Here is a 25,996-nt window from a genome sequence, read left to right on the forward strand (position 1 = left end):
TGACAACATAAAACATTACAGTACTGAAATGATATCAATAACTTTTCGCGGGAGCACGTTAAAACGAAAAGATTTTCTCAAAAAGTAAGACAAAAACTACGACTTACGATTTCAGTACTTGCTTTTTAATTTTTATAAAAATCATACGACTCTTTCAATAAGGAACAGACGTGTATTACCCCATATTGCCACGCAACTAAAAAACCACAGTAAGCCATAGCAACCATTTTGTTATTTGTATTAAACAATTCTGACGTTCAGAAAAGGTTCATATCTCTGCAAACTAGCAGGAAAATTCATATATATTAAATATTAAAGAAATTTGTTAAATTAAAAAAATGTCCTACACTGAAGATATCGATTCGTGTGATTTTGCCAATATTTCAGAAATTAATCCTGGCTCATCTCCTGAGCCAGAGCAATTGGCCCTTCTTCCCCCGAATCATCCGCTCCTGCGCAAGTTTCAAGACTCTCTAGAGGGCCACTTATTACGGACTAAGAATGACATAAAAAACGAAATTGCAGAAATGAAATATCAAGTTAAACTAAAAGAACAACGACGACAAGAGCAGGGGCTGGCTTTATATGACATGCAACAAAAAATGGGATTTCAAGAAGAGCAAATTAATGAAATATCTGCTGTAATTGAAAGGCATTTAAAAAATCGTCAAATAGAAGAATTCAATTCAATAACTTTAAAAAAGGAATATGAAGAAAAAATTAAACTAGCCAAATCACAAAAAGCGCTGTATCATGAAAGAATGGCTGAACTCGAAGATTTGCAAAGTTTAGGTAGTAATATCAAAAAATGGGTTTATAATGTAGAAGATGAAGTGAAAAATGCTAAACGCATTGTTAGTAGAGACGCACAGCTACAAAACCAGCTATCTCAAGAAAAAGTAAAGTCGGATATACTCTTTTACCGCCTGGGTATGGAAGTTAAAAAGAGAGAGAAAGAGTTGGATTTCATTTGTAAGGAAGGGGATGCAATGAAAGAGGTGGTCTATATTTTAAATATGAGCATAGCTAATGCCAATACAGACCTAGAGGCTTTGCAAAACGAGCATAAGCGTCTAACACAAGCATGGAGCGAGGTTATTATAGCCATTCAGTTAAGAGACAACATTTTATTTCAAGTTCAAGATACTATACGGTGAGCATCCATACAAATTTAAAAGTTCATTTTAATTTTAAGTCTACTCCCAGTAAACACAGGGAATCAATAAAACTAAATTTGGCAGGAATAGAAGCAATCAAGAAACAAATTGGAAAAGAAATGGAACTTTATAAAAAACTGGAGTTATTCAAGCGACGACTGTCTGATGATACTAGTCTATTAAGAAGGGACTGTAAGTATCTAAAAGTTTTTTGTTAGGATCATAAAGCTCTCATTTATAGAAAGTTTGATTATTATCACTTTGGTTATTATTAATAACACAAGTATACAACATGAAATCGTGAAAATGGTTCTCATAGTGGCTGACCTTAAATTACGTAATCCATATAGGAAACTTTAATTCTACCACTTTTCTAAAAACCCGCTAGGTTAGCAGAAGAATGGCTGTAAATATCTAAATTACGAAAGGACGTAACTTCTGAAATCATATGAACACCTTAACGCAATTTTTATACCCGTTACTCGTAGAGTATAGGGTTATACTACATTCCTCGGAAACTACCATTCAGCGCTTATTGAGCACTCAGTCACTGCAAAAAGCTCATCACTGAGCGCTCGATGAGCGCACAATTTGTATGGAACTAAGTGCTTAAATTAACATAGGCATGTCCTAGGGTTCGTCAGTGCTCAAAAAATAGCACGCATTGAGCGCTTTTTTGAGCAGCAGAAAAAGCACACGTTCAGCACATGTTGAGCGCTCGATTAAGCAGCGGAAAAAGCACACATTCAGCACATGTTGAGCGATCGATTGAGCAGCGGAAAAAGCACACATTCAGCACACGTTAAGCGCTTAGCAGCGAATATAATTTCAGTTGTAATTATTTATTTTTATTTATTTGTTTTAAAATTTCAGCTCCGGGGTTCCCGGTGTTATCGGGGTCGTTGGCTCTTCAGCATCTGGGGCCGGCGTTAACTATTTTTTAACGCACCTCATTGCTTTTTGCAGTGCTTTTTCGGGAGGCTCCGAGGGCTCCACCATAGCGATTGCATCTAGTATTATACGAAAAAATTAGTTTTAAAAATAAAACGAGACTAGAATAAAAACGAGTGACCGAAAGTAATCGTTATTTGTAAGTTTTATTTATAATAAAAGAAATGTTATCTTTGGCATTCAATGTAAAAATCCCAGAAGTCTTTTAAAAATTAAACTTACAAACAATAGTTACTTTCGGCCCCAATAAAAACTTACTTAACAAGGCGCGTACGAAATTTGGGTAAGCTTTGAGCTTCTTCTTGTTCTGGCCCCCCTCCAAATTGTAGGACAGAACAATGTCCTCTGACAGCACGTTTAGTATGGAACGGCTCAGCCTTCCATTTTTAAGTAGCGTCACCATCAGCTTTGTCTAAAAATATAAGAAAATATTAAAAAAATGGATAAGTAAAGCTAAGAACGAAAGCCTCGACTACGAAATAAATATAATTAAAAAACAAGGGAGAACGCTATAGTCGATTACCTCGACTATCAGATACCCGTTACTCAGCTAAATGGAGATATGCAAGCAGCAAAGCGAGATTAAAATGCGCCACCTACCGGCGGTATACAGATTTAAGCGTTATGGGCGTTAGAGTGGGCGTGGCAAATTTTTTTTTGGATCAATCGATAGGTATTGACGAGACCAATACATTTCAGTTAAAATTTTTTATCTAGCATGAAAATTGTGGGCGTCACAGGGTTTTGCGGTTTGTGGGCGTTAAAGTGGGCGTGGCAAATTTTCAATTCAATCGATAGGTATTGACGAGACCAATACACTTCAGTTAAAATTTTTTATCTAGCATGGAAATTGTGGGCGTCACAGGGTTTTGCGGTTTGTGGGCGTTAAAGTGGGCGTGGCAAATTTTTTTTTGGGTCAATCGATAGGTATTGATGAGAACATTACATTTCAGTTAAAATTTTCTATCTAGCATCAAAACTGTAGGAGCCACAGTTTTGGGCGGTTTGTGGGCGTTAGAGTGGGCGTGGCAGTCTACTGAAACAAACTTGCGCTGCGTAGGAAGCTCAGGAATCTGCACGCCAAATCTCAATAGCCTAGCTCCCATAGTTTCCGAGATCTCAGCGTTCATCCGGACAGACAGACGGACAGACGGACAGACGGACAGACGGACAGACGGACAGACGGACATGGCTAGATCGACTCGGCTAGTGATCCTGATCAAGAATATATATACTTTATGGGGTCGGAAACGCTTCCTTCTGCCTGTTACATACTTTCCGACGAATCTAGTATACCCTTTTACTCTACGAGTAACGGGTATAACAAGAATATAACTTACATAGTTCTCCGAAAGTGGGTGCACTAGTTTACTGTCGATCCCTTGGAGGTCCTTAGAGGGAAGGAGCGCTCCATGGTCTCGACAATTCTTGTATCCACTTTGGCCGACTGCCTTACGTAGGCGGTTAGGGAGCCCACTGCCTCTGTAAGGGCATTGAGGCCTTGGTTGATACCTTTAACTTCCGCCAGAAGCTCCTCTATGTTTTTTCCATCTCTAAATAACATGTAAAGAAAAATACAAAATATTACTATTATTATCCAAATATAAAAAAAAAACTTACTGTCCAGCCGGGCGCTCTGGGAATCCTCTAAAAAATTTAAATGGTTACTAACTAGAAAAATTAAGAAAAATATTATACACTCGTGGCAAGGCAAAAACGCTTTGGGGCACTACTTTTTAAAACTTTCAACAAATAATATACGAGTATAATAATAAAGAAATAAAATGAAAAATTTTAAAACAAATAACAATATTTTGTTATTACGTTATAAATATTTATAATATCTATTTTCTTCTTAAAAATAATTTATTTTGTTAAAAATTTTTTTGATTTAAATATTTGTACACTTTAAGTAAATAAAACCGCAATGGATGAAAAACTTGGCAAAAAAAATTACAATGCAATATAAAACCGTTGGACTTACTAAATTTTTTTTATCGGTAGAAATTGCTAACTTTTGTTTTCGGTCACTTTTTTGTTGTAAACATTTATTACGAAAAATATATCACACATTATTTATGTATTTTTTATTATTTATTAAAACATTTATTTATATTGCAGTTGAGGAAAAAAAATAACACTTCCAGGAACTGAAAATTGGAGATGTTTGAGATTTTTATTTAAATACGTACACAAAAGTAAGAATTGTTGTTAAATGTTATTAATATTCATTTTTGTCCCCAGAAACTTTGCACTCAATAAGATTTTTAAATTCTTTCACAGATTTGTTCATTTGTTTATTATATGCACCATTTGTTGCTTTTCACGTCAACATTTAATATTTTTCACAGCTATTTTTTTTCGCCACGTGTTTTTTTGGGAACCTTGCATTTCCCATATTTTGTTTTTTACTATCATTGTTTTCAAAATTATTGGTCTGCGACAGACTTACCTGGGAATCGTTTCTCTTTCTCTTTTAAGCCACTGATTTATTAAATATAACAAAGTTAATTGCTGGTAGTTTTGCTTGAACTTCTAACTCCTTCATTTCAGTAAACGCAAGTGAAAAAGACAAAAAAAAACGCGTGCCTTCCAGAAAAACAACAAGCAACAACAACAACGGTTGTGCTAATCTGTTGTTGTTCTGTTTTTTTGGCATGTCCCGTTTGGTCTATGTATCTTGCACATAAAAGCAGGGTATTTATAGACATATTCGACTACACAAATGTCGCATTATTTAAAAGGCAAGGGTGCACAAAAGCCTATATATTTTAGTTGCTGGGCCTTCTTCCCTTCACACGCACTTTTCCGTCTGAGACATGGCAAGAGAGGGAGAGCCCAAAATTACTTTTTGATCGTTCTCTTTGCGGACCCGACTGAGAGCGCGTCGCTTTGCCGCCGTTGCGCTCAGCTCTGCCGGCGTCGCTGGCTTCTCTGCCGACGTCGCAGTCGGCTTCGTGATGATTGGGCGCTTAACTCAATTGTGGAACTGCAGGGTATGTAATCAGAGAGTTCGGATACGCACACACAAATGCAATGCTCATGTGGCGTTAGTTGTTCTGAGCTGGCCAAAGTCGCACTTTTTGTTTTTGAATAACTTTTAAACGTGACTTTTACAATAACGTGTTAAGTACCAAAATGTAAGAAGTCTCAAGGGCTATACAAATAAAAGTTTAAAAAAAAATCGTTTGAGCCGTTTTTAAAATGTTAAAAAAAAATTAAAAAAACATTTTTTCTGTCGTTATTCTTCAAATATTGTATTTAGACAAATTACGTTCAGGGTCGTTTGTTGAATTTCAAAATACCTTTACAACTAGGAACAGCACAAGTCTGTAGCTTTAGTAGTACAAAAGTTAGGGACTTTCAAAGTTTCGATTGTTATAGCTGTTTTCCCGCTAAACTAGCGGGTTTTTTCAAAAGTGGTAGAACTAAAGTTTCTTATATCGGGCAGTTTAACACCATCTAGTATCCTAAAACATCATTTTGGGACAAACTGACAAACATAATTAATTTTTATACCCGTTACTCGTAGAGTAAAAGGGTTTTCTAGATTCGTCGGAAAGTAAGTAACAGGCAGAAGGAATCGTTTCCGACCCCATAAAGTATATATATTCTTGATCAGCATCACTAGCCGTGTCGATCTAGCCATGTCCGTCTGTCCGTATGAACGCTGAGATCTCGGAAACTATAAGAGCTACAATATTGGGACTAGGCATGCAGATTCCTGAGATTCCTGCGTAGCGCAAGTTTGTTTTAGAAGGGTGCCACGCCCACTCTAATGCCCACAAGCCGCCCAAAACTGTGGCTCCTACAGTCTTGATGCTGGAATAAAAATTTTAACTGAAATGTATTGTTCTCATCAATACCTATCGATTGACCCGCCCACAAACTTCAAAAAATCGTAGAAAATTGGGATCTCAGATTTAGATTCCGTAAAAAGATTGCCACGCCCACTCTTACGCCCACAACCCGACCAATCCTGTGGCACCCACTATTTTCATGCTAGATAACAAATTTTAACTGAAATGTATTGGTCTCGTCAATACCTATCTATTGATCTAAAAAAATTTTGCCACGCCCACCCACTTGCCATGCCTACACGCCCGGTCACTCTGCCATCGAAGTCTCCACTCTCTTTCTTTCCAACCTCTCGGTTTCCGAAACTCTTTCTCCAAGCGTTCGTTCTCCAAGCTCCCTTTCTCTAATCTCTCTTTCTCTAACCCCTTTTTCTCCAACCTCTCGGCTTCCAACTTTTCACTCTCCAAACTCTCTACGCCATGCCGTTACTACGCGCTAATTCGCCGCTTATCTGGTAGCCGTTAGGCCGCCATGCCTGCTTCCGCTGCAAATATTAGACAAAATATTAGACCGTTTAAATATGGAGCAACATGTCGTTTCTATGTTTATTAAATATAAAGAAAGCTTAAACACAGAAAAGGTTGTGCGGCCTCCACTTAACAATGTAGCAGCTATCCCTGAAAAACAAACAGCTAATGCTACATTTTTATTGAGAGAGAGAGCCCTAAGGGCTCGTTTTCATTTCGAACACTTTGTAATATTTTTTGAAACGTAATTTGTTGATCATTTGTTAGGGAACTTTTGTCATTACTTAACGCAATTTCGCTAATTTTAAAATTTAATTCATTTAAATTTCATTTATTTCAGGCAAACCATAAAATAATATACACGTCCCTCCACGCACTTATTAAATACTCTATGCATTAAAGCTTAATTCACATCTGGAACGATTAATGTACGTTCGTACAAAATATCTTCGTTAAAAAAGTTGTATCATTTTGTTGTGAAAGGAATCCCTCTCCACAAGAAAGGTAGCAAAGTGGAAATATGCAAATAGAGAGGTATCTCTTAATTGTCAGCGATCCCAAAGCTTTTAAGATGGATCTTAAGTTATCTGAATTGCAGAACACAAAGAGTTATTTTGTCTTTTTTTTTGTGTACTCCACGCTACCTTCGGTTTCCCGCAAGGCAGCCACATGGGGCCGCTACTTCTTACTTTATTTATAAGTGACCATCCTTTAGTTATAGCTCTTTTCTCGTGTACTAATGTACGCAGATGACGTTAAATTATGCCTGCAGTACAAGGATACTTCTTGCCAGTCCAACTTACAATCCGATTTGAATAGTTTTCAAACATTGTGCTCTGGCCATTAACTGAATTTAAATGGCTCTTAGTGTAAGGTAATGACTTTTTGTCGAGTCAACCTTCAATATGCGACTTACACTTTGAGGGAGGGCTCTTTGGATAGAATAACTCTAATAACCCAACACTGATATTTGCTGATCACATTTCGTCCATGGTGAATAAAGCTAGGGGTGCGCTTGGCTTTATTAAAAGGTGCTCAAAGGAATTTGATGATCATTATATCACAAGGACCTTATTTATTTCGCTTGTCCGCCCGACACTTGGGTATGGATCTGCCGTCTGGAGTCCCAAATACAGAATTCATGTTGATGTTATCGAATCTGTACAGAAGAACTTTTTGCTATTTGCGACTTAACTGGGATGCCTAACCTGAATTTACCTTCTTATTCTAGTAGATTACACCTAATTAACTTACATTCCCTAGCCAACCGCTGAACGATGCTTGGAGCAGTCCTTACTTATGACCTTATTCGATGTGATATTTATAGCCCCGACTTGTTTAGCCGCCTAAACTTTTCTGTTCCGTGCAGATAAAATAGAAATTACATTCCCCTGATTTTAAATCATTGTAGATCTAACTATGACCTGCATGAACTTTTCAGAGTATTATGTTCTGACTATAATATAATTAATTTTGTGTTTTTGTATAATCTTGTAACTAACTTTCTGGTTGACAAAAACCCCCACGCCTTCTCCATGTACAAATAAAAGTTACAGTAAAAATATTCGCCATTTAAGAGATACAGATAACATCGATGTTAGGCTGGACAGTAATGTACCTAAATTCATCTATGTTTTTTATATTGCTTGTGCATTAATATGATCTACTTCAGAGTTTTCTGTTGTTTGCCTAATTTTTAACCATAGTGCCTGCATATGAGGTGCAAATTATTTTTGTGGTACCCTTATTTTTTAATACACACCTCAAAAACATGTATAGCTTCACGATGTTTGTGCAAGCCGTTGGCAGATTTTTTTATTACTTTAATGGACAACTAACAAATTTTAAAAGATTACTGATTATTACATCTAAGATACGCGAATTTGAAGAAAATAAATCTCTTTTTTGCGCAGTTGACAAAATCTTACCCTATTTACTTATACGCTGTGTAGTGTTTATAACCGTTACTCGTAGAGTAAAAGGGTATATTAGATTCGTCGGAAAGTATGTAACAGGCGGAAGGAAGCGTTTCCGACCCCATACAGTATATATATTCTTGATCAGGATCACTAGCCGAGTCGATCTAGCCATGTCCGTCTGTCCGTATGAACGCTCATATCTCTGAGACTATAAGAACCACAATACTGGGATTAGGCGTGCAGATTCCTGAGATTCCTGCGCGGCGCATGTTTGTTTCAGCAATGTGCCACGCTCTTTCTAACGCCCACAACCGCCTAAAACTGTGGCTTCTACAGTTTTGATGCTAGAATAAAAATTTTAACTGACCCAAAAAAAGTTTGCCACGCCCACTTTAACGCCCACAAACCGCCCACAAACTTAAAAAAAACCGTAAATATGAACGCGGATATCTCGGAAACTATCAAAGATGGAGAATTGGGATCTCAGATTTAGATTCCGTAGCCTTGTACGCAGCGCAAGTTTGTTACAAGAATATGCCATGCCCAATCTAACGCCCACAAACCGACCAAACCTGTGGCGCCTACAATTTTCATGCTAGATAACAAATTTTAACTGAAATGCATTGGTCTCGTCAATACCTATCGATTGATCCAAAAAAAAGTTTGCCACGCCCACTCTACGCTTAAATCTGTCTACCGCCCACATAACCATACATTGAGATCACGGGTAGGTGGCGCATTTCAATCTCGGTTTGCTGCTTGCATGTCTCCATTTCTCTTTGGTCCCTTGGTCTGATAGTCGAGGTACTCGACTATTGTTCTTCCTTTTTTTTTCTTTATTTATAAAAAATATATTGATCAAACGGCATTTCAATTTTACAATAAAAAGTATTCACAAATTTGTATACAAACAAGAACGGATTTAAAAAAGAAATAAAATATATCGACTTGCTTGTTTTAACCGTCTGTCGATCTCCGCTTTCTTAGTGTCAAAACTGCACAGTGTACTACACCTGACTTTCCGGGTCTTCCCCAGATATCAGATCGCTCTACCAATCAGTTTAACAGTTGAGAGTTGACCAACATTGCCCATCCAGCGAATTGAATACATCATGCGGTTGCAGCTGAGCCCTACCAAAATGTAGCAGGCGGATCTCCGTAGAATGGGGCAGCTTCCTATAAAGTCCACGACGATTTCCTGCTCCCTCATATTGTAGATCGGGCACACAGTGTCGCTGGCTGTCACGTTTGGGATATAGCTTAGTTGGAGGATTTCTCCCCTGGCCATGAAAATGGTACGGATCTTCTCAACAGTAAAAGCGTCAGTAAAATAGTTATCAACTCCCAGATCAAATTTTAGGGACCTATGAGTCATCCGAAATGTGCTTCTCCTTGATTCCGTTTTGAACTAAGTCCTATAGGTTTCGTCCATATGTACCAAAATACTCTTCGCCCATTGCGACCATTGTGAAAGATCGCCTAACTGTAGTCTTTCCCCGTAGTTCTCGGTAAGCATCTCCAATTCTATGACCCATTGCCTACGTTCCTGCAACAAATAGTTCGCTAGAATTCGTGGCAGCCTGTGTTCGTGCATGGTGACCACTTTCTGGAGATACCTGATGTGCATTTCAGCTGTAAAGATATGCATCGTCGACAGTCCGGTTTCAAGATATAGCATCCTGTTCGGAGTAAAGCTGGGTAGACGAAATATTTTCTTTAAGAAAAATCTTAGAAGACTTTCAACTTCTTCATATGGTGAGATGCCCCAGACCTGCTCTCCGTAACAAAGGACTGACCGCATTGCTGCACTAAACAGCTTGTTCTTGCTACTCATTGGAACAACCTTTTTTCATAGCTGCGATTTATACTGTGTATGGCCAGTCACGTCATATAAATTTGGTGGCACGAACACACAATCTTCTGAGCTAGCCGCACGAATCTCGTAGCGAGCAGACCAACAAAATCAGTTTGTTACATCTGGCGCCCAACGTGATAGTCCCAACAGTGAGACCAACACAATAAAAATGGGAAAGAAGTGGATTTACCGCCTTAAGAAGGAGGACTTAGCCCATGTCGCGCAGAGGCTTAATGTCGCCCTGGAGAGCAGGCTGGACGACATGAGGAAGGCACTGTCGGAAAACTACTCAGAAACGGAGAACGACCCACAACTCGTCGACATCTGGGCCGAGCTGAAAGCAACATACCAAGACAGACCCGGTCCAAGCATCACGTTAACGAACTCTGAAAGGGAGAACATAGTGACAAGCCCGAGCTTGACTTGCAAAAAGAGGCGCACAGGAGAGAGTCAAGCCAAAATCTGGTTTTAGATATGATCCCCAAAGTGATGCCGGAATTAATTAAGGGAAGGGCTTTAAAGTGGTTCATTGCCAAAAACAAGCAATGGAGAACTTGTCGGAGTTCATGGAAAGCTTCCACACATATTTTCTGCCGAGAGATTTCTTCACCAGGATGGCAGACCAGGTCCTACAACGGAAGCAGTGATTCAGCGAGTCGTTTAAGGACTACATGATCGACAGGCAGACGATGGTGAGGCCACTCAGCTATTCTACGAAAGAGACTTTAGGGATCATCAAAGAGAACTGCACCCCAAGTCTAAGGATCTTCCTAAGAGCGTACAAAGTGTCGGACCTGGATACGTTAATGATATTAGCCGATGAGTACGGAGAGCTCGAAAAAGAATGGGAAGCTTTCGCACAGGAGAATAAGATCTCGAAGACCAAGTCGGCATTTCCAACGCAGGTCACATGCAGAAGATGCGGGAATACAGACAACCAGGAGACACGGGGAAATGACCAATGGTCACCACCACACCAAGCCATACGGCAGCAGGCAACAGACGCACCACGCGGAGGCCAATGGACTCCACCCCCACAGCATAATTAAATTTATAAATGAGTTCCTATAAACCTAATTAGGGTTTCAAATGAGTTCCTATAAAAATCATGTACAATTTTTTTTCATGTTATACTTGGAGTGCTGTCTATAAAGGACACATGATGGATGTAAAAATGCTGCACCGTGATTTCAGTGACGGCCATGAACGATATGGCCATCCACGGCCCCCCCTCCATTTTATTGCATTAAATAAAACACAATTTGTATCTTTGTATTTATTCAAATAATTTCCATGAACAGTTTTCCGAACCACCATTGAAGTAATGCTCCAGGCTCGTTTTTATACTCTTGCAGAGGGTATTATGATTTCAATCAGAAGTTTGCAACGCAGTGAAGAAGACGTTTCCGACCAAATAAAGTAAATATATTCTTGATCAGCATCACTAGAGGAGTCGATCTAGCCATGTCCGTCTGTCGGTCTTTAATTCGAAATTCAGAACAAATTGAAAAATGTTATTTCCAAGCGTAGGAGGTTATATGTTAAGGAACACCGAAGCTATAATTTGTTTCATATTATTTTCCCACCAATTTTACGATCGTTCCTATGGCAGCTATATGATATAGTCTTCCGATTTTGATAAAATTTAATTCGAAACTCAAAACTAATTAAAAAATGTTATTTTCAAGGAAAGGAGGTAATATGTTAAAAAACACCAAAGATATAGTTTTTTAACATTTTTTTTCCGATTATTCCTATGGGAGCTATAAGATATAGTTGTCCGATCCGGCTGGTTCCGACTTATATACTACCTGCAAAAGAAATAAGAGTTTTGGGATATTTTCAGCCCGATAGCTTTAAAACTGAGAGACCAGTTTGTGTAGAAACGGACGGACAGACGGACAGACCGACAGACGGACACGGCTAGATCGACTCGTCCAGTGATGCTGATCAAGAAAATATGTACTTTATGGGGTTGGAAACGTCTCCCTCACTGCTAACTTCTGACTGAAACCATAATACGGAATTATATATATGGATGATATTATGACAGCTAGTGAGAATATAGAAGAACATTATGAAACAATGAAAGAGGTATTTAACAGATTAGTAAAAAACAAATTGGAATTAAGGATGGACAAGTGCGAATTTTTACAAGTGTAGAGTATTCACGTAAACAATAAGGCATAGAAGCAATTTAAAATATTCCTGTCACGGACAAGGTTGATTAAGTTTTTTGGGGCTATGCTCCGGCTTCAAAAGATTTCGTTTCGTGCGACTAGCTCAATAGATTTTGTGTTCGTCCCACCAAATTTATATGACGTGACTGAGCCGTAGATCAGTAAGAAAGCAAAAGATTCAAAGTGTTTGTACCCAAAGGTACTCAACATGACCACACCCAACAAATCAAGCAGTAGCCAAGTTGGGAACAGTACCAGGCGCTCAGTAGCATCCACTGCATATGAGAATTGCTGATCAGCATATTATATGTCTCACGCAAAGCCAACTACGCAAACTGCTACCATAATCATAATTCCCTGACCTACTTTAGAATTTAGCTCACTTCACTAATCATTACACTAAACTTCCGTGTTTCAAGTTGTATATAAACATGTTTCAAATGAAGAATAAAACAGTTATCAACGCATCTCATAACTCCGCGGTTCTACTTCCTACCTCTGGGAATAGGGCTCGTAATACACTATCTCCACTAGCAGCTAACCTACGTTAGCTCAACCTCAGCGCAGTTCAGCATCGCCTGTGGTCCGGCATCGCAGTAACTATCGTTACCATTGCCGCGACGCGATCGTCCTGCCAGCAAAGCGTCCCCGTGCCAGCGACAAGTGCTCATTACCCCCTTGTCCCGCGGTGTGACCCGGAAGTGTCTACTTCGGTTAGGCACAAACACAAAGGACAACAGTGGGTTTATTTTCGTTTTACTTATAACAGTGGCTGCTGATAATTGTCGTCTTGGCTCGTCAATGCGTTGACTCGGTGATCGCTGAGTCCTTCCTGTATCTCGAGATGCTTGTAATGTCCCTCGCCTCTGCTCGCTCGCCGACGCGTTGACTCGAGACCGCTTGTCGCGCCTTGGACTCGCAGAGAGATCGGCCTTGCGGGCTAAGGGAATCGTTACCGTTCTCAGACTAGAGTGAACAGATGCCTTGCTCTCCAGGGCAACGCCTTTCCCTTGCTCCGTCCCGGACGGTCCCACAAGGGCTTCGCTCAGTTATCGCTGACAATCAAGGCTAACGCCGGGAAGCTGCCTGGCAGTTCACTTTGTTTTACGCCAGCCTCACCCTATTGCTTGTCGTCCGTGACGTTCCTGCGCTCCCCAATGAGTTCTCCGTGGCGGTCGTGACGTGGCTGCCTGTGATGTCGACGATGAACGTATCGTGATCTCTGTCCCTTGAGGTCTTGGACGATTGCCATTTCGGGACTTGCTGAACCTTACCCGGTCGAACCTTCCTGGCTGGTAGTTTGGCTCTCTGGCACTCGGGGTTTCGGTCAGTTGCTGTCCCGGGACTTCGCTTCTAATCGCTGGGCTCTCCAGTCAAACGCCTCTTGAAAACACAAATCGATCGACCGCTCGTCCTTCGCGCCAGGTCCTCCTCAGTCGGGCAAAGCACACTGGGTTTCGACAACTTTTCCCTCGAGCTTACGGCTCCTCGTCGCAGGACTCTATTTCTCGACTCTGACAGACCCGCCGGGCGATGTGCCGGGTCGTGGCCGTGACAAAGTATGGAAAAAACGGCCTTGACTTAGCCGTGTGATGCCCTCTGTGCCTCAGCTACCTGTGTCTTAATTCGGAAACCCATGTTGTCCCAGTTCCGAACGCCTCGACGTAGCGATCTCGCTCCTTGTAGGGCATCCACGGCGCTGCTTCCGACGACTTGACTTGTTAACTTGTTGTTTACGTGCTGTTGGTTGACTTGATTTTTTGACTTTGAAAGATAAAGAATTTACGTTTTGAGAAAGAAAATCAACCACTATAACGACTATAACGATGAAGTGGAGTTACACACAGCTGCCTGCAAATTAGGGTTTGGTGCGTTTTTGTTTCAAAGAAAAGAAGATATTAAGCTACATCCCTAAATTTTTTTTGCAAAGCTACCACAAAAGATAAAGCTAAGTTTCATAGTTCGTATTAGAAACTGCGATTATTTATGCGTTAAAGAGGTCTCGGTTTAATGTTCAAAGAAAAAAATTTAAGGTAGTCACAAATTGTAATTTGTAAACAAAGTCGAGTTAAGTCTAAGGATAGCTAGATGGGCGTTAGAATTATCAGAATATGATATGGTTGTAGAGCACAGGCCGGAGAAGAGAATGCAGCGTGTGGATGCGTTAAGCAGATGTTCAAACATATGCGTAGTCGACACTAATAGCTTTGAGGATATTTTAATTATTTGCCAGCACAGAGATACAAGTCTAGAAGAAATAAAACGAAAATTAGATAAATCAGAAGACAAACTGCGTCAGCAGCGAAATGGTGTGGTGTATAGAAAAGTAAATGACGGAAGATAATTATGGTATGTTCCGGAGGAAGTGTAAGAACTGATACTGTTTAAATATCTTAACGAATTAGGGCATCTAGGAAAGGACAAGGTCATAACCGCAATTGTGAGGACATATTGGTTCCCAAAAAAGTTGGTAGACATATAAAAAAAGTATTGCATATTCGCCTTAGTCCGGAGAAGTGAAGGATTTTCATATAGTATTCTGAAAGGAAATAAACCATTTAAGCTTGAACAATTGATGAAGGAAGATTTCTGAAGCATTTGTTTGTTGCTTTAGATGTATTTACCAAATTTATAAGACTGTGTCCGACAAAGACCAGGAAGTTATACTAGCTTTATCAGATTATTTTCGTGCTTATAGTAGACCAATGGAAATGGATAATGTAGAAGAAAATAGAGATTTAGATATACTTCGAAGAGAAGCAGCTCAAAAGCAAAAAGAAGCACAGGTGAACAACGAAAAACATTATAATAAAAAAAAAAGGAAAAGTTGCGCAGTACAAAAAACGGGGACTTTATAATGGTTTAATATTTTGACAGCACTCCAGGACAATCAAGATAGCTATCCCAAAATGTAAAGGGCCATATGTTAATATCAGTACGAAGCTTATTGATAAACTGATTACATTAGGAGTAGACCAATGTATATGTATGCTCGGAAATTTCTTATTACGTTTCGATTATACTTTTTCATAAGGACTTAAATAAATAACTGTTATTTTCGGCCCCTGGTCCATAATTAAATATCAAAGAACTTTTAACGACTATGGTTGAAGATAAGACAACTTATCCCCCCACTTAGGTCACACTTGGCCTGTTATTTTAAATGTTATTTTCGGTCCCTGGTCCATAATTAAATATCAAAGAACTTTTAACGACTATGGTTAAAGATAAGACAACTTATCCCCCCACTTAGGTCACACTTGGCTCCTTGTGATACCATGTAATCTGTGTACAGTTCCCTTTCCTTAGCGCATGGGTTTTTGGGATTCTCGAACCAGATTGTTTTTTTAGGAAACATAGGAGCTTGGGAATGCTTTCGCCCTGTATAGGCGAAATAAGACTTTAATGTCCAGTTCATGAGAGAATACTCCCCCACCTGCTTGGGAGTTAAGCTTGGGGCCGACTACGTATATATTGACATCGTTTTCAAATTGGTGTGGGAGGTTGTCCCAGTCTGTACTTTTTTTAGAAGTTTACTATGTGTGGAACGTAGTCCGTTCTGTGGTATGGATTGCTGATTTGTTAGTATACTGGAGTGACATGTTGAGCCTGTTGTCCAGGCCGCTGCTTCGCGGAGCCTCAGCGCTGTTGATGATGCCCAGCTTTTGGCAAGTAAATCCAGGGGTTGAAGGTCGAAGATTGTATACAATGCTTTAGTGGCGGTGGTGCGGAGCGCCCTACTGAGAAAAAGCTCTGCCCTTCCTTGGATCTTGTGAAGGATCTTAAGGTTACATTTCATTTCTATGGAAGGTCACCAGACGATGTTTCCGTGGAGAAGAATGTGCCTTACTATTACGGGGTACAAACCTCATTCCTCCCTATTGCTTTTGTACAGAGTGCTATGGCCGCTTTACGTGTGCGGTCTGTGATGATGTCTGTCCAGTTGAGTTTTTTATCAAGGATGACACCTAAGTACTTTGTCTGGTTGCAAAGGGTTAGGCGCGTTTGGTGTCGTTTTAGGAGAGTTAGACTTGGTATCTTATACTTCCTTGTGAATAGAACCAGTTCGTTCTTTTCTGGGTTAACATTCCGCTGTTCACGTAGAAACATCATCAGATTGCAAAGAGTTTGAGGGAATTTACTCTGCAGTAGGATAACCACTTTAGTGCCCGCTTCCTCTAGAAGTGATAGTAATTTGTTGACCACTATAAAACATAGAAGAGGTGAGTGTACACCCCCTTGGGGGTTTCCTCTACTGACAGCCCTGGTAGAGTGTGCTGATCCAATAGTGTATAAGTCGCACTATAGGCCGTTGAATGCCCAGTTTAGTCAGAGCACCAGTGATAGCCGTTGGAATGAAGGTGTTTAAAGGGCCTTTTATGTCTAGAAAAGCTGCCAGTGAGTATACCTTTTGCGGAATCCCCTTTCTATACAAGGTACTAGGGAGGGGAGGGCGGTATCTGTTGATCTGCCTTTACGGTACGCCTGTTGTGCGTTGGAGAGTAGGCTTGGGTTGGTAGTTAGCCTGATGTGGTTGTCGATTAGCCTTTCCAGGGTCTTCAACTGAAAGAAAGAGAGAAGTCTTTTGAGGTAATGTGGGAGGGTATGCCGCCCTTCGGTATAAATATTTCTTTAATGTTCAGCCACCTGGATGGAATGTGGTTTAGTGCTAGGCAGCCGTGGAAGATGGCTATCAGCATAGGGAGGGATGTGTTTAGTGTCCGATGAAGTTGGGCCTGGAAGAACCCGTCAGTTCAGAGGGATTTGAAGGGCTTAAAAGAGTTAATAGCCCACTTGATGCGGTCAGGGCTTGAGATATTGGCTATGCTCTGATCTTCGAGATTCTCCTCTATGTAGAGGTCCTCCACTTTTTGGGTGTTTTTAGGGAAATGGGTGTCTAGCAGGAGTTGAAGGGTTTCGTGGCTGTTTTCCGTCCAGGTAATTGCATTGCTTTTTAAGTAGCAAACGGTTGCTGGAAATTTTGCTAAGATTCTTCTGAGTCTGGATGCCTCCGCAGTAGATTCTATGCTACTGCAGAAGTTAGCCCATTCTCTTCGTTTCGATATTCTTTTTTTTTGTATAGGTTTAAATGGTAAGTATTCCAGGAAGCTTCGCTTTGGTATTCTTTTTTCCTTTTTGTATAGGCTTAGCTTTGTGTTATAAGTTCCAGGAAGATTCGCTATTGTTGTATTTAGCTTTATTGAAGTAAGTTCTGCACTGGATTTTAAGATACGAGTTCGCTTCCCAATATCCCAATATGAACTGGTGTGCTTGTTTTGAAATGTGTATATGCCAACTGCGTCGATACTTTGGGGTTTTTACGCGACGTGCATAGATGTTTATTTGTACACTTGGAAATAAGAACTGCTTAAGCCTAACTTAACTTAAGCGCTCCAGAGCAGAGCGGAGACTTAGGGGAGAGAAGGAGAGGGGGAGCGGACGGCAGTGCGAGCGCGCGAGATGTTGACATCTGGATAAAACTGCCGCTCGACACTGCCTCCTGAAATTTAACGCCCTTTTCACGTAAACATTCTCCTCCTTCTCTTGCGAGGACACCCGTAGCAAGAACCTCAGGATAGTAGGCTCAGGGATATGTTGGTAGTGAAGATCGGTCGTCCGTATGTAGGAGAGTGTGGTGGGCCTTTCCACACTTGTGGCAGAGGTGACCACTGCGGCAGGAGTCCTTGGAATGATTGTGAGCCAAGCAATTGGAGCAGTACTTCTGGATATATACTTCCTGAAGCCGATTCTGGGGACTTTGCCGTAGAAAGTGGTGGCACTTCCGTAGAGGATGGATCTTTTGGCAGACTCGGCATTGGTAGGATTTAATACCTCGAGTACGTCTGCCATCCAAGGTGGGGTATGGAACCCAATATTTGGATGGAGTATTCTTAGGGAGACTTTTTGTACGGAAACTTGCGCTGAATAGGACAAAATGATGTGTGGAACTGAGGCGGATACTGGCCTTGGAGGGTCGGATGGAATCGGCGGAGTAGTAGGGCCGCTGTTTTGATGCAACAATGTGTGATGCCGATCTTGGCAGGTGAGACAGTTGTGAGCGCTTGTGCAATCCCGGAATTGATGGCTGTTTGCAAAGCAATTGGAGCACAACTGCTTCCTTTGAATATAGGCTAGGCGATCGTCTACCGTCATTCGTAGGAAGCGTGGACATATACGCACGGGGTGGTTCTTCTTCGAAAACAGATCGCAGCCTTTGGGTATCGGAATTAGCCTTGTGTTGAAAGAATTTATTTTTGGAAATTCTGCCACTCGATTTGTGTCTTTGGACTGGACGTGGTGGAAATTGGCAGATCGGAAGCTATCAACGGCTTCAAGAGTTAGATGGCGCTCTGTCAAATAGGAATCAAGCTCAAGCCACGTAGGAATTTCGGCTTTATTTTGGATGGATTGCTCCCATAATGAGCGAGTGAGCTTTGGTAGTTTTGTCGAGCACATATAAACCAGGATAGGGTCCCAATTCTCAATATTAACACCGGAAAATTTTAAGGAAGTTAAGCAACCTTGAAAAGTGCGTTGAAGTTCCTTTAAGGCTGCTCCCGACTCCTGTGCTATGGATTGCACATTGAAAAGTGTTTTCAGGTGACTGTTCACCTGCAATCGCTTATTTTCGAAACGCTCAGTTAGGTTATTCCAGGCTGAGCGAAAGCCATCATTGGTGAGTGGGGATCTTGAAACTATGGAATGAGCTTCGCCACTTGTTTTTGAATTTAAATGGAATAATTTTTCGACAAGCGTTAGACTCGGATTGTCTATGTATATTGCCGTGAAAAGGTCCCGGAAAGTCGCCCAGCGAAGATAATCGACAGAGAAAACGTCTGTGTCGATAGGAGAGAGCCGACAGCCATAAGACGTGGAATTTTGAGACGGAGTTACTGGAGCTTGAGGTATTTGGGTGGAGCCTTTTTGGATTTGTTCTATCAGCTGGGCGGCAAATATTTCATAAGTGGAGTAAGTTTGGTAATACTTGGACTTTAGTATGGATTTCGTGTGTGCAGCGCTCTCGCCTGCAGCTATAATGCAGTCGGAGCATACGTCGTATGCTGCCCTTACCGTTTGCCACAAGGAATTGAAGTGATCTCGTCGGATTTTACAGGCGGATAACGTTGGGGTAGGAGCACCTGGAGCGTTCACAGTTTCCTCAAAGTGGATCAGACAGTCAGCTGTGGCCATAAATCGGGTTAAAGCGGATTTTACTGGTGTAAATAATTTAGAATTTTAATTCAGAAGTAAGGAAACGGATTGGAATCAAATTGAACTTAGGAACCAGTTAAGATTGTAAATATATACGGTCACACTGTCGGATAGGCAGAGTCAATAAATATTTATTATATCGGATGGTCGGACTTATGTAAAGAATTACGGACTTTAATATTGTATGTGACCCACTGTGCACTGGCGAAAATATCATATACGTATACATATGTACATATGTGGGGTTCGAATAGCGGAATAACGTTGCGAGAATTGAAACGACTTCGCTTATGTTTGTATGTCGGTGCGTTTGTTTGTCCCCTGCAAAACTAAATTGCAAACGAATTGCTGGAGTAAATTTGTGGATATTGTAACTTTGTTTTTAATTTTAGAAATAGTTTAGCTGTATTTGTAGGTCGAGAAAAGTAGTTGGAGTGGACTGTATAAGAAAGAGTACTTAGAGTGGACTGTATTAGAATATGTATGTAAATATACACACACAGCTGGAACACTGTAAAAAATAAAGAGGGCAAATCTTAGGGAAAAGTTTTATGATCGGGAATTTTTTACTGTGGCTGATTTATATGTTACACACAATTGAAATAGAAAATGTGTTTAAGAAATATTTTTGTTGAATAGTAGCACTGAAATATATACTGGAATTGTTTCAATTGTACAATTGTGGGCAAAGGAAACTGGAGTATAGTCGGGTACAAATAACGGAATTGAAATACATATATTAAATGCCGTTGCGTTTGATTAATCACTTTTGGATCTAGACAATATATCATACAGAAAGTTAGTCGAAATAGGGTTCTAAAAACTGGCTGTATGACCGGAAATTATAGTAAGTGGAACTTATCTGGAGCGGTTCAAGCCTGCTGGGACCAAATCAAAGAAAACTCCAGGAGAGGAAAATTCAAAGTCGTGCTGCATCCCCTTGTCGTGTCGGCCCTTACCGAAGAGTATCCCGTAACCAAGATTCGTCATGCCGACCGTGTCAATCCGAGAGCTTGGATAGAACACTTAGATTCATAAGACAGCTCTTAGCCTGTGCCCTATAGGAGACGGCATGTTACTCGGTCACTACTGAACCATAGCACTTGGTAATTGGTCTTCTTTTTCGCGGCCACTCCTCCCGTCCAACCGACCGAGGGGCGCTGCCGTGTGTCGTGCTGCAAGAATTCGCGCGTAAAGATCGATGAAAAGTGTAGGATCTAATTCTGTGCTAGAAATAATCATTTGAATTTATCGTTATAAGATTATTAAGATAATAGGATTAAGTCCATTATTGTCAAAACATAATACTCTGAAAGGTTCATTCAATGTCGGGGCTATCAATTTCCCTTCGAATAAGCTTATGAATGAAGAACATTCCAAGCATCGCTTGCCGGATAGATATGGAGGGTCAGTTAATTAGGAGTTATCTACTAGAACCTATTATTCTATTCTAAAGCAAGGAAGAACGCTATAGTCGAGTACCTTGAATATGAGATACCAGTTACTCAGCTAAAGGGACAAAAACGAAATTGAGATATGAAAGCAGGAAAGCGAGATTGAAATGCGCCAGATCGCGAGTATCTCAATATATGGCTATGTGGGCGGTAGACAGATTTAAGCGTTATGGTCGTGGCGACCTTTTTTTGCGCTGCGTAAGAAACTCAGGAACCTTCATGAAAAACTTATTTTCAAGCTTTAATAAGCTTTAAGTATAAGTACCTATGCACAAGAAGGCAGATCCTTGTATATGTCGTTCGCACTTGGAACCAATATATGGTTATGCGGGTGGTAGACAGATTTATGCGTTATGGGCGTTAGAGTGGGAGTGGCAAACTTTTTTTGGGGTCAATTGATAGGTATTGACGAGACTAATACATTTCAGTTAACATTTCTTTCTAGCATGAAAATTGTGGGCGCCACAGGCCTATGCGGTTTGTGGGCGTTAGAGTGGGCGTGACAAACTTTTTTTTGGATCAATCGATAGGTACTAATAAGACAAATACATTTCAGTTTATCTAGCATTAAAATTGTGGGCACCACAGATTTGGGCTGTTTGTAGGCGTTGAAGTGGACATGGCATCTTTGCGTAACAAACATGCACTGCGTACAAGGCTACGGAATTTCAATCTGAAGTCCCAATTCTCAAACTTCTATAGTTTCTGAGATATTCGCGTTCATATTTACGATTTTTTGAAGTTTGTGGGCTGTTTGTCGGCGTTATTTATGAGGACAATACATTTCAGTTAAAATTTGTGTTCTAGCATCAAAACTGTAGGAGCCATAGTTTTAAGCGGTTTGTGGGCGTTAGAGTGGGCGTGGCACATTGCTGAAACAAACTTGCGCTGCGTAAGAAGCTCAGGAATCTGCATGCCAAATCTCAACAGCCTAGCTCTTATAGTTTCCGAGATCTCCGCGTTTATCCGGACGGACAGACATACGGACATGGCTAGATCGACTCGGCTAGTGATCCTGATCAAGAAAATATATATACTTTTGGGGTCGGAAACGTTTCTTCTGCCTTTTACATATTTTCCTACAAATCTAGTATACTCTTTTACTCTACGAGTAACGGGTATAATGGGTTTTCAGTTTTCAGTTAAGGCGCTTTAAAGGAAATATCAAAAAGCTCTTCAATTTAGATTCGATACTAATTTTAGAATCTTGACTTGACTTAAAAAAAGAATTCAAATCATAAAATAGTATGTTATTATTTCAGCTTATTTTAAATTAGTTTACGCGTTCCTAATATTTATTGCTAGATGGGAAGGCACAATATTGTTTGATGTTACGTGCTTACACTTTTGCCCATTGACCTTTATTTGCCGTCCAGCTATTTTTCAACAGCAACTAGTTTATCTGTTAGTTGCGCTGATGCTTTTTGTGGACATTTTGATCGACTAATGGTTGTAGTATCGTCAGCAAACGTAGACATAGTCAGTCGTCCGCTCATGGGAATATCGGAAGTATAGAGAAACACTGCCTTGAGGAACTTCAGCTTCGATGTTATGGTCAGCAGATATAGTTTTGTTGAATCTTAGCGCGAATTTCATATTGTGGAGGTATGACTTTAGGAGCTTGTGAGTGCCGCTAGTTGGCATTAAAGTAATTTTATGTCAACCTCCTGAGAGACGTCCAAAAATATGGGAGTACAGTATTCCCTGTTCTCAAATGCGATTCAAATTTCCGATGTTATACGCATTAATGCGCTGGGATTATATTGTGGTTTTTTAGATAGGGCAGAATGCGGGTCAACAGGTACTTTTCAAAGAGCTTTAACAAACATGATAGGCGACTTACAGGTATATAAGGTGAGGCAACTGTGTGGTCTTTTCCAAGCTTAGGTATCATTGTGATGACTCTTATATATTGGTGAAGTTCTTTATGTTTTCTACGTTGCTCAGCCATGGGTTTAGCTTAATGTGCGAGCTTACGAACTTTTTAAATTTGAGCCAGTTCGTTCTGTTTGATGTTATATTGGAAGGATTATCTATGGTTTCTGGCCGCTGGTGTAGACTATGAAGCACAGACGAGTGGTGCGACGATAGGTCTGACAGATTTGGCGCTGATAAGATTACGTGCGATTTTTTTCTTAACTGTGAAGCCAATCAAGTATGGCTGGTTTCTGGGATCTGTTGGCCAGTATGTGGGTGAAGCAGGTCCAGCCTATTGCCAACATTTATAATGGCGTTGTACAGTTGCCTTCCTTTTGGAGTCACAAGGCGAGAACCCTAAGTGCGTGTGCAGAGCTTGCATGGTCGTCTCCATAAATTTCATGAGCTCTTGCATACTTTGTTGCAGGTTACGTGTTAAAATTTCCATTTTGGTATCTTTCTGCTTATTAGGTTGGTAGCAGGTTACAAGTGATATTTCATCATTGGGGGTAGTGCCTGCTAGGTTGGATTTTAGAACGCTCGCAAAGCTTACTTTCTTGGAAACGTTCTTGGAAACGTTTAAACTACCCAATGAAGGGAGATCCTGCAGTTGAAGAGAAGACGCAAGGGGTTGCATTCGACGGTTTCAATGGAGCTGTCTGGAACCGAGATGTAGACTTTTTGTGTTGGATCCAGTTTTTCAGTTCCTTGTAAAAGCTCCTTGCAAAATATTTAAAAACGAATTTACGATATTATAGATAATATTTATATATATTCATATTTTAGAGATCGGACCAATCAAACCCTGATATATAAAAGTTTAGCCTCCGAAAGTCCGCCTTGCGATTATAATGTAATCGCTTAGCTGACTTCTCTGATGTTTCTACTAACACAGCACGAGTGTCGATTGAGACCTCAAAGAGGTGCTACTTTGGACAGAAACACGGAGTCAGGATAAAATACAAGCTACAGGTTCAGAACGGATAAGATATCACTGTGAAGGGTTAAAAAACTTCCCATAAATTGCTGCGGTAATTATGCATTGTGGCCTGTCGGTTAAACACAGTCTACTGAGCTAGCCGCACGAATCTAGTAGCGAGCAGATCAACAAAATCTGTTCGCTACAAGCCTTCAGTGAAATCAATATGATCTAATGGAAGTAAGACATTCGATGTTTCATCTGCGCACGACTTTCCGGGTATATTAAAAAATATAACTACAATTGGTCTACATTGGTCAGCTTATTTGAGACTGTCTGTATAGCAAAAAGATGATTTAAATAGTCCGAGACTTCAGATGCAGGCTGAATGGTACAATCAGGTGATATACATAACACTATTAGGAAACTATAGCCTTACACATGAATTCAATATTATAGAATTCCTCAGCAGGTACCTCTTCTAACGTGAGGGTAGAGTCTACGGCAAATAAGACTCCTCCTCCTCGCCTGGATATCGATCATGCCTATAAATTGTGTAGTTACCAGGTAAAGTTTTGTATTATTCAAACGGAGTTTAAGATACCTTTTCATTGATACCAAAATGTTGTAAGTTTAAACCTAGAGTGTATTTAACTTATGATTCGTCAAAATACTTATGTCGACTAGTGTATTATTATTATTAGAATTATTTATCATAAAAATATAATATAGAAACTATTCGTATATTTATATACAAATCTTCCGAATACAAAAATTCTGATCTGTAAGGAATTATAGCAAATATATGGGAATCTATAGGTGTAAAACATTCCTTTTATTTTACAATACTTTTTTAAGAATACTTTTCGATCCCCTTATAAGTTTTCCTAAAATCTGGTTACATATTTTTAAGGTGAAAATGAAAATGAAACGCTTATCCGGCTGCAAATAAAACTAGATGAATTACCAGAGTTATTGAATGCGACGGAATCTGATCTGCAGGAAGCAATGCGAGAGGGTATGCGACTTGTATCTGAAACCCGTAAGCTGGACTTAACGTTGGAAAAATATCAGAACAAAAAAATTCACTCTGAGGACGCCATATTAAAGTTGGTGCAAGATCACCTAATTACCGACATGGCAACCGCTTACCGTTTAAAACTTCTAACTAAATCTCAGGAACGACGTCGTAATATTGATTTGTCATTGTCAAAAGTTCAAAATCAATTGGCATCATCAATGCTTGAAGTTGAAAAACTTAGATGTGTAGTCTTTAGTGCAAGAAAATATAATGAAAGTACAACAAGAAATTTAAAAAATTTTGAAGAAAAATCAAACACCCTTGAAAATACCTTAAAAAAAATGCACATTCAAATAGAAATTAAAATGAAAATGTTTGAAAAGGTCAACAATAAATTGGAACAAATGGAAAAATTGTTTGGTGGTATATCTGGAAATCCTATAAATTTGAAGGTAAGTGTATTATTTTCTCGCATGCTTCGGGTTCTGTAATATATATATATATAATTGACTTGTACAGTAAAAGGGAATATTGTATTGATCAGAAACTGTATTGTATTGATAGGAATAAGGAAGACTTAGACCTAACTAAGTATATGAGTCGTTCCACGTCAAACGTCAAACGCCACTTTAGTCATCTATCAAAAAAATTCGAAATATAAAAATCAGTATCCGTATTTTTTGATACTCGTCTCAGTAATTGGAATGAAAATTTCACTAATACGTTGAATAGTATATCTTTTCGAAACTTATTATTTTTAATTTTAAATTGAATTAATAAATAATAAATAAAATTGTTGTTTAAAATTTCGAAAAACGAATCTAGCCAATCTATAAACTAATTAATTGGTTTATAAACTGTTTTGAACATGTATGTTGCTCAAACACATACCTGGTGTTAGTGAAAGCTCACTTCTTTTATACTTGCAAAGGGTTAAACCAGTCTACTCTCTGGGATCTGGTACTGCGCAGAGACCTTGTGTAGACCACTGCAAAAGCTTTTTAATTTGTCTTTAGAAACCCGCAATTTCCCACTTCATAAAAAGGGGAGCAATTAAAACGCATGTAACTACCGAGGTATCTCAAG

At 39.8% G+C, this 25,996-nt stretch overlaps 1 protein-coding gene and 1 long non-coding RNA gene across 4 annotated transcripts; one reads left to right on the plus strand and one right to left on the minus strand.

Annotated features, from left to right (window-relative positions):
• Positions 1-233: 233 nt before the first annotated feature.
• Positions 234-25,416, plus strand: LOC139354205 (coiled-coil domain-containing protein 40-like). 3 transcript variants are annotated; one of them, XM_070998448.1, is made up of 3 exons: positions 234-1,153; positions 1,207-1,349; positions 2,031-2,365. In XM_070998448.1, the coding sequence occupies exons 1-3, from the start codon at positions 339-341 to the stop codon at positions 2,099-2,101; spliced, it is 1,029 nt and encodes a 342-aa protein (XP_070854549.1). In that variant the 5' UTR covers positions 234-338; the 3' UTR covers positions 2,102-2,365. The 3 variants fall into 3 exon arrangements, with proteins under 3 accessions (XP_070854549.1, XP_070854548.1, XP_070854547.1); XM_070998447.1 differs by lacking the exon at positions 2,031-2,365 and adding an exon at positions 24,803-25,416 and having other exon boundaries at positions 235-1,153; positions 1,216-1,349; XM_070998446.1 differs by lacking the exon at positions 2,031-2,365 and adding an exon at positions 24,803-25,416 and having other exon boundaries at positions 236-1,153.
• LOC139354206 (uncharacterized) lies at positions 2,031-3,629 on the minus strand. Its single transcript, XR_011605316.1, has 3 exons — positions 3,449-3,629; positions 2,367-2,520; positions 2,031-2,167 (listed from the first exon to the last, which is right to left on the minus strand). It is a non-coding gene; the product is annotated as an uncharacterized lncRNA (long non-coding RNA).
• Positions 25,417-25,996: the final 580 nt, after the last annotated feature.

Source organism: Drosophila suzukii (assembly GCF_043229965.1).
Source record: "Drosophila suzukii chromosome 2 unlocalized genomic scaffold, CBGP_Dsuzu_IsoJpt1.0 scf_2c, whole genome shotgun sequence".
Lineage (NCBI taxonomy): Eukaryota > Metazoa > Arthropoda > Insecta > Diptera > Drosophilidae > Drosophila > Drosophila suzukii.

Excerpts from the sequence above, each read along its gene's own strand:
- LOC139354205 (XM_070998446.1), top strand. The coding sequence starts at position 339 with ATGTCCTACACTGAAGATATCGATTCGTGTGATTTTGCCAATATTTCA. Across the intron at positions 1,154-1,206 it reads CAAGTTCAAGATACTATACG|TAAACACAGGGAATCAATAA; the intron begins GTGAGCATCCAT and ends GTCTACTCCCAG. Across the intron at positions 1,350-24,802 it reads TAGTCTATTAAGAAGGGACT|GTGAAAATGAAAATGAAACG; the intron begins GTAAGTATCTAA and ends CATATTTTTAAG.